The 6,487-nt window shown below is 50.6% G+C and overlaps 6 protein-coding genes across 6 annotated transcripts; 5 read left to right on the top strand and 1 right to left on the bottom strand.

Moving 5' to 3' along the window:
* Nucleotides 1-7: 7 nt before the first annotated feature.
* Nucleotides 8-907, top strand: LOC6532100. Its single transcript, XM_002092840.4, has 3 exons — nucleotides 8-165; nucleotides 226-585; nucleotides 643-907. The coding sequence occupies exons 1-3, from the start codon at nucleotides 86-88 to the stop codon at nucleotides 848-850; spliced, it is 648 nt and encodes a 215-aa protein (XP_002092876.1). The 5' UTR covers nucleotides 8-85; the 3' UTR covers nucleotides 851-907.
* An 88-nt stretch (nucleotides 908-995) lies between these two features.
* LOC6532099 (RNA-binding protein 28) lies at nucleotides 996-3,194 on the top strand. The gene is made up of 3 exons (XM_002092839.4): nucleotides 996-2,133; nucleotides 2,195-2,450; nucleotides 2,506-3,194. The coding sequence occupies exons 1-3, from the start codon at nucleotides 1,022-1,024 to the stop codon at nucleotides 3,103-3,105; spliced, it is 1,968 nt and encodes a 655-aa protein (XP_002092875.1). The 5' UTR covers nucleotides 996-1,021; the 3' UTR covers nucleotides 3,106-3,194.
* Nucleotides 3,195-3,311: 117 nt separating this feature from the next.
* On the top strand, nucleotides 3,312-3,891 carry LOC6532098. Its single transcript, XM_002092838.3, has 2 exons — nucleotides 3,312-3,421; nucleotides 3,483-3,891. The coding sequence occupies exons 1-2, from the start codon at nucleotides 3,363-3,365 to the stop codon at nucleotides 3,868-3,870; spliced, it is 447 nt and encodes a 148-aa protein (XP_002092874.1). The 5' UTR covers nucleotides 3,312-3,362; the 3' UTR covers nucleotides 3,871-3,891.
* Nucleotides 3,889-5,004, bottom strand: LOC6532097 (NADH dehydrogenase [ubiquinone] 1 alpha subcomplex subunit 8). Its single transcript, XM_002092837.4, has 5 exons — nucleotides 4,872-5,004; nucleotides 4,649-4,812; nucleotides 4,298-4,473; nucleotides 4,144-4,234; nucleotides 3,889-4,084 (listed from the first exon to the last, which is right to left on the bottom strand). The coding sequence occupies exons 1-5, from the start codon at nucleotides 4,939-4,941 to the stop codon at nucleotides 3,953-3,955; spliced, it is 633 nt and encodes a 210-aa protein (XP_002092873.2). The 5' UTR covers nucleotides 4,942-5,004; the 3' UTR covers nucleotides 3,889-3,952.
* On the top strand, nucleotides 4,998-5,787 carry LOC6532096. The gene has a single exon (XM_002092836.4). It carries the CDS (start codon nucleotides 4,998-5,000, stop codon nucleotides 5,739-5,741), a length of 744 nt encoding a protein of 247 aa, XP_002092872.1. The 3' UTR covers nucleotides 5,742-5,787.
* Nucleotides 5,788-5,889: 102 nt separating this feature from the next.
* LOC6532095 (pupal cuticle protein Edg-78E) lies at nucleotides 5,890-6,413 on the top strand. The gene is made up of 2 exons (XM_002092835.4): nucleotides 5,890-6,025; nucleotides 6,091-6,413. Exons 1-2 carry the CDS (start codon nucleotides 6,014-6,016, stop codon nucleotides 6,358-6,360), a joined length of 282 nt encoding a protein of 93 aa, XP_002092871.1. The 5' UTR covers nucleotides 5,890-6,013; the 3' UTR covers nucleotides 6,361-6,413.
* Nucleotides 6,414-6,487: the final 74 nt, after the last annotated feature.

Genomic DNA, 6,487 nt, shown 5'->3' with positions numbered 1-6,487 from the left:
GCTGCGACCTGGCAGTCCGGCAACTCCGGCGCACAGCTGATGGCGCTGCCAGACTGTTTACGGAGCCACTATAAGAAAACACAAAATGTGTGCGGCGCTCTTACGAAGCGTAAAATTGGCTCATTTGCGGCCAATATCAGCTAAACCGGCTTTCCAGGGCTTGCAGTAAGACCTATCTAGTGTTTCCCAAAGCCAACTGAATCACTCAACCCCTTTCCCATTCAGCACCAGCAGCTGGCTGCGCAAGTGGCGCAATGTGTCCTCCGGCGAAGTGGAAAGGAAGCTCCTCTCTGGCGACAGGCTTCCGGATAACTATAAGCTGATCTACCGGGCACCTATCGAGAGCTACGTGACCTGGACGAAGAACATATCCACTGCCACGACCAGTATCCTGGCTGCGGTGGCCGCGTACCACTATGCCACATCCATGAACTACCTAAATATGGTCCAGACAATGGACATAGCCATTCTGGTGTCCCAGGAATCGGATCTGTACTACTTTGTGGGCGGATTCGTGCTAATAAACCTGGCGATTCGGGCTTTCGTGGCCAAATATCCCCTGAGAATATACAAGAGCTCGGAAAAGTAATTTAGATAAGGTAGTACACGAAATCCACAAGCAGTAACTCCCTTTATTTTTAGATACGTTGCAGTCTACGGCTCCCAACTGCCCGTGGGAACTGTGAAACACTATTTCGAACGCGGTCAAATAGCTGAGTACAAAAACTTTTTAAATCCCTGGAGCCACATTATGTACAAACTGGGCACCCGCTCCTCCATGCTGCTGGTGGATTACTTCAAGACGCCCTCGGAGTTCCACCAACTGTTCGCGACCAAACAAGAAACGTAGACCTAACTGTTTAATTGTTTACGATTGTTAAAAATAAATTTCCCTTTTGTTGAAATATTTCCAATTTCGCGCCCAAATACTATCGGTAATACCAGGGATGGATATTCACCTCGGGTACTTTGCCGATCAGCTGTTTTGTTCGTTAGTTTTCATCAACAGTTCCACGTGCAAATGGAACTCAAGAAAATGAAACCTTTAACAGACGACGCCGCCGAATCCCCGCCAGAAACGGGGGCCCGGAAGCGTCGCAACCCGTTCAACACACAGCGGCTGAAGGAGGAGAAGGAGCGCCGCCAGAAGAAGCGAGCGCGTCTTATCGTTCGCAACATCAGCTACAAGACCACGGATGATTCGCTACGCGAGCATTTCGGACAGTGGGGCACGTTGGAGGACGTACACATCCTGAAGCGCGGCGACGGCAAGCTGGTGGGATGCGCCTTTGTGCAGTACGAGACCATCAACCAGGCCACCAAAGCGATCCTCAACTCCAACGGCAAGGAGCTGCTCGGCAGGAAGGTGTTTGTGGACTGGGCCTTGGGCAAGGACGAGTACGTGACGAAGAACCCCAAGGAGGAGGAGCCGGAAGAGAAGAAGCCAAAGGTGGAGGTGAAGGAAGAGGACGGCGACGAGAAGGAAGTCAAGGAGGAAAGCGACGAGGAAGCTGGCGAGGAAGGCGCCAGTTCTGGGGAAGATTCTGGGTCGGAATCCGACGAAGATGAAGAGGACGCTGGGGAATCAGGGGACGAAGAGGACGACGACGACCATAAAGAGAACAAGGACGAATTAAAATCAAAATTGGATATCGAAAATGTGAAAAAGGAAAAGCAAATCTCCAACGACGTCCAGGAGGGATGCACGGTCTTCATCAAAAACGTTCCCTTCGATGCAGAGGATGCCGACCTGAGAAAGGCGTGCCGCAAGTTTGGCTTGGTCAGCTACGCCATAATCAATCGCCAGGCGGTTTCCGGGCACTCCAAGGGCACAGCCTTTGTTAAGTTCAAGGCCAAGGAGTCGGCGGATCTTTGTCTGCAAGCTGGAACGGAGTTCAAGCTGATGGATGAGGTCCTGGATCCGCATCCCGCATTGAGTCGCGAGGAAATGAAGTCGAAGCAGTCGCAGGACAACAAAAAGGACGATGCCAAGGACTCACGAAACCTGTATTTGGCCAGGGAAGGTCTTATCATGTCTGGAGCGAAGGCAGCCGACGGTGTTTCGGCCTCAGACATGGCCAAGCGACATGAACTGGAGCAGGTTAAGACGCAGGTGCTCAAGAACTTGAATCGGTAAGACTGGTGCCAAGTACACACAGCAGGCGCATTTGTAACCTAATCGATTATCCTCCAGGTTTGTTTCCCGCAATCGCTTGTCCATTCACAATCTGCCCCAAAACTACGACAATGAAAAGCTGAAGCAAATGGCACTCACCTACACTGGTTTCCGACCCCACGAATGCCGGGTGATGAGGGAACACAAGGTGACCCCTGAGCATCCGCAGGGCAAGTCCAAGGGTTTCGGTTTCCTATCCTTCGACACGCATCAGAGAGCTCTGGCCGCCCTGCGGAAACTGAACAACAACCCCAACATCTTCGGAACACAGAGTGTAAGCAGATAGTAGACAACCCACTGTATCACTTGCTAATTTTTCACTCTTTCAGCGCCCCATTGTCGCGTTCAGTATAGAGGATCGTGCTGTGCACAAAATCAAAGAGAAGCGCACAGAGCGCTCCAAGCTGAACAATCCCACATACCAGAACAAGCAGCAGGAGCGCAAGGAGCGTCGCCAGCAAAAGCGAAATGGCCAGAAGACCAAAACTCCGGCTCCCCAGGCCGATAACAAAACCAAACTTCAGAAACATATTAAGAAGCTGGAGGCTTCGCGAGCAGCCAAAGCCGAAGGTAAAGCGGCGGAGAAAAAGCAGCTGAGCGATGTGCAGGGCGACTATGTGGGCACGGCAGCCAAGCCGGGCACTTCGCTCAAGATGCGATCCAAGAAGAAGATCGTGGAGCAGGCCAAGGAACACTTGAAGAAGGTAAAGACCGAGAAGCGCAAGCAGAAGAACAAGAAGATACGCGAGTCCCACCTGGCGGAGCGCAAGGCTAACAATCGGCCCAAGCAGGGACGCAAGAAGGAAACGGATGACCTGCGGCCCCTGATCAATAAGTACAAGAACATGATTAGTGGAAACCAAGGAGGCGGCGGTGTTACGGGCGGTAAAGTCAAGAAACCTAAGCGCACCAAGTGGTACACGGAGTAACGCTGCCTTGTCTAGGATAAGAACTAACTTTTTAGCAATAAAACTGTAGATGAGAAAATCTATACAGGTAATCACTACAACCAGGTAAACTGGGTCTTTTTCTTGGGATTAAAGACGGAACATCTGCTTTGGCAGTGATTCTACCTGGCGGGTCGCTATAGTGCATATATATTAAGCGTAGTGCACCAAGCTCGTTAGTATTGCATAGCAGTGACTGTGAAGTGCGTCGTCCGCAGAAAAATAAATATATCTCCAAGATGGCTCCCCGAGAGAAAGTTGAATTCGTGCTAGTTCGCCTGGCCTTCGTTCCTTACATGTAAGCATTACTATAAATATCTACAAAATCTCCAGAAGCTCATGCAAAGTTCCTGTCGCAGAAATCCTCTGTACCCGCGCATCAGCTACCAGATCAGGAAACATCCTCCCACTGGATCCATCATCCAGGTGCGCGATTGGTTCGAGCACGTGATGATGAGGGAGCGCTCCAAGCTGCCCCCAGATGTCAACATACGCTACGCAGAGTGGCGCATCATCACCGGCGACATGGACCTGTTCCAGGTGCAGGGCTTCCGCTTCGAGAAGATCATGCTGGTGCTGGGCGAGGAAAACATCTCGTGGGTGTTCTATCAGAACACGCCGCTGTACCGGCGCATCGAGGGCAGCGCCTGCTTCCCCGTAAGCTACTGCGGATGCTGCCTGAATAACCAGTACCTGGACATTATGGCCAAAATCAAGCAGACTGTGTCGAGGAAGAAGATACGATGAAATAAATATATCGAATACTAATGGAAACAAGAGTTTATATTAAGATGAACGCTTTCAAATTTCACTACGCGCTGGCAGCAGTCTACTCCAGCCAGTGGAAGCGGGAACCGTACTTTGCCGGCGGCTTGGGGTAGTCCTCGGGCAGACCGGGGGTGGCGTCGGGGTAGGAGACCTTCTCCTCCTTCTTGGGTGCCTCGCGAGCTGATTTGACGATCTGAAAACAGAAGTGCTTAGCAGAGGTCTGTGGTCAGAGAAGCGCTGCTGGCAAATTACCTTGGCTCGCGAGAAGTAGCCATAGGAGGGACGATCCCAGTCGAAGTTATCCTTGATGCACTTGTCGAACACTCCCTGGGTCTTGCGGCAACTAATGTAGGGATGGTATTCAGTATAGCATGGTTGGAACATTCCACATATACGGAGTGCTTACTGTGAAAAAGCCATGGTACCACTGCTCTTGTCCAGGCAGGTGGCGTACTGCGTGAACTCCTCATGGCAGGACTTCTTCACCTTGCGGAAGAAGTCCAGGGCGCAGCTGGTCACGGCTCTGCCCTCCGCCAAGCAGGCCCGCGGGTCGTCCAGCTCCTGCCGGCACAGCATAAACTCCTAAAATTACATGAAAGAAAACGTAAACAAACTGAGGGAAGTGCTTTTTGAGGTTAGGTTATATAACTAAACCGCTCCGATTTCGAAGTGGAAACGGCTGCCAGCTTCCGTTTAAGCTGCATTTCAGCTGGGCATGACTATGAGCGGCATTTGCCTGCAATCTGGAGGTACTAACATTATTGGCCTGCTCGCATTGCTTGCCCAAATGGAAGGAGCCCGCCCGTAAGGCCGCCGACGAAAGATTTAGCTCCTGCACGTTCAGCTCCGACTCCTCGGGCAGTGTTGTGTTGTTGGTGATGACCATGATAGCGCTGCAGTCCTGTGCGATCAACCGAAAACCTGTAAGGCTTTGGAATTCAGTAAAAAACAATAAATTGGTAAGATTTTGTTAATTTTACGTTTGCCTACAACACAACAGCTGATTTTGACCAGGGCTGCAGAGGCGTAGCTGTCAATGCGAATATCCATCGATAGTTGAACCGTTCCACAAAGTCATCGATAGCAGGCGCTCAATTTGAATTAAAATGATTTTCTTAATCCTATACATGTTTCTATTTTATACTGCGACAGCTGAGCGTAATTTAAAAGTAGTTAAGTATGAGAACTCGGTGGACACCATTGTCAGGGACCTCATCGACAACTGGCAGTCGCCGCTTGTCTACCTGAAAAGCCGCGGCTACCTGCCGAAAGATGCACCCGAAATGGATTTCCAGCAGCTGCAAGGGAATTCGGTGCCCGAATTGCCGTTAAAGGACTTGATTGAGCTCAACAAGGATTCCAAGCGGGAGGCGGAAACCAAAAGCCAGGGAAATCCCGTGGAACAGATGGACCCGCGAGCAGTGCGATCTCTGCAAGATCCGAAGGATCTCGAGCTCAAGAGGATGTTTCAAACGCTATTCTCTTCCAGCGACAAGACGGCCTCCGAGGAGATCCAATCCAAGCTGGGCGTATCCTGGGATATGAACGCTTTGAAGTCATCTGCCCGCCTGGGGGCCAAGAAATATCTCGAGAAGTACAACAACAAGCGAAATCAGGGATTAACTGAATCTCAGGATGGTTCACTTACGAACGTGGCATCTCTGAACTTCTCCTCACTGATACCGCACATCTTGGAGAAGAAGAGCAACGATTCTATGGCGAAGTCCTCTGTCAATAAACCAACCTTCCTGAAGGGCGTGGCCAGGATTCTGAGCAACCCAGAGATAAGGTACAGGGACTGGGACTCCAAGCCTGCCCAGGAAATCCTACCGAAAGCCGCGGGCACATAGTTCTCAAACTCATTGTGGATGATTAAACGTTGTTTTGGTAACGCAATGGGCTAACCGAATCACAATCAATTAAGTGGGGGAGGCTGGCAGCTGGCTGCTGGTGCCAGAAGCAGACTCGATTGAGTAGCCGCAAATTTCATATTCATGGCTGTCTGGTTAATCGCAGTCATTTCATTAGCAGATGCGATTGAAACCCGTTTAGTGGGCTAGGCAACTTCGGCGCAGTATAAAAGGCCGACGGCCACTGTTTCACTTCGAGAAGCTGCTCTAAAATGCTGAAATATGTAAGTTCAATCGGATTTGCATCGGAATATTGGACATTGACTAATCAGTCACCTCTCCACTGCAGACCCTCATCTTTGCCCTGTTCGTCGCTTTGGCCAGCTGCAGTGAGGACGATCTGCAGGCGCAGCTTCTGAAGTCGGAGAACAAGCAGAACCTGGACGGAGCTGGGCAGTTCCAGCACGAGATCACGGTCAGCAATGGCATCCAGGTGAAGGCTCAAGGCAACGTGAACGGCATCCAGGGCGAGTACTTCCTGCCCGGCGAAGATGGCAAGCAGATTCGAGTGACTTACACCGCAGATGCCACCGGCTTCCATCCGAAGGTCGAGGAGTGATGTTTTTTAATTTATAATGCCGGTTTTTTCCATAAAATGAGCTGTGAGTTTAAGTGTTGTTGTTCCTATAAAACATTTCTTGGGATACTAAGATGAAGTTCATGGAGCGCCTCTGCATCTTTATACA

The sequence above is a fragment of the Drosophila yakuba genome, chromosome 2R (genome assembly GCF_016746365.2).
Source record: "Drosophila yakuba strain Tai18E2 chromosome 2R, Prin_Dyak_Tai18E2_2.1, whole genome shotgun sequence".
NCBI classification, from domain to species: Eukaryota; Metazoa; Arthropoda; class Insecta; order Diptera; family Drosophilidae; genus Drosophila; species Drosophila yakuba.
This window is presented reverse-complemented; position numbering and strand designations above follow the sequence as displayed.

What these genes read in the sequence shown, in the direction of transcription:
- LOC6532098 (XM_002092838.3), top strand. Translation starts at nt 3,363, where the DNA reads ATGGCTCCCCGAGAGAAAGTTGAATTCGTGCTAGTTCGCCTGGCCTTC. An exon ending in CTGGCCTTCGTTCCTTACAT is followed by an intron (nt 3,422 to 3,482) that starts GTAAGCATTACT and finishes TTCCTGTCGCAG; the next exon opens with AAATCCTCTGTACCCGCGCA.
- LOC6532099 (XM_002092839.4), top strand. Translation starts at nt 1,022, where the DNA reads ATGGAACTCAAGAAAATGAAACCTTTAACAGACGACGCCGCCGAATCC. An exon ending in GTGCTCAAGAACTTGAATCG is followed by an intron (nt 2,134 to 2,194) that starts GTAAGACTGGTG and finishes ATTATCCTCCAG; the next exon opens with GTTTGTTTCCCGCAATCGCT. An exon ending in ACATCTTCGGAACACAGAGT is followed by an intron (nt 2,451 to 2,505) that starts GTAAGCAGATAG and finishes TCACTCTTTCAG; the next exon opens with CGCCCCATTGTCGCGTTCAG.
- LOC6532096 (XM_002092836.4), top strand. Translation starts at nt 4,998, where the DNA reads ATGATTTTCTTAATCCTATACATGTTTCTATTTTATACTGCGACAGCT.
- LOC6532100 (XM_002092840.4), top strand. Translation starts at nt 86, where the DNA reads ATGTGTGCGGCGCTCTTACGAAGCGTAAAATTGGCTCATTTGCGGCCA. An exon ending in CCGGCTTTCCAGGGCTTGCA is followed by an intron (nt 166 to 225) that starts GTAAGACCTATC and finishes TTTCCCATTCAG; the next exon opens with CACCAGCAGCTGGCTGCGCA. An exon ending in ATATACAAGAGCTCGGAAAA is followed by an intron (nt 586 to 642) that starts GTAATTTAGATA and finishes CTTTATTTTTAG; the next exon opens with ATACGTTGCAGTCTACGGCT.
- LOC6532097 (XM_002092837.4), bottom strand. Translation starts at nt 4,941, where the DNA reads ATGGATATTCGCATTGACAGCTACGCCTCTGCAGCCCTGGTCAAAATC. An exon ending in CTGTTGTGTTGTAGGCAAAC is followed by an intron (nt 4,813 to 4,871) that starts GTAAAATTAACA and finishes AAAGCCTTACAG; the next exon opens with GTTTTCGGTTGATCGCACAG. An exon ending in AATGCGAGCAGGCCAATAAT is followed by an intron (nt 4,474 to 4,648) that starts GTTAGTACCTCC and finishes ATGTAATTTTAG; the next exon opens with GAGTTTATGCTGTGCCGGCA.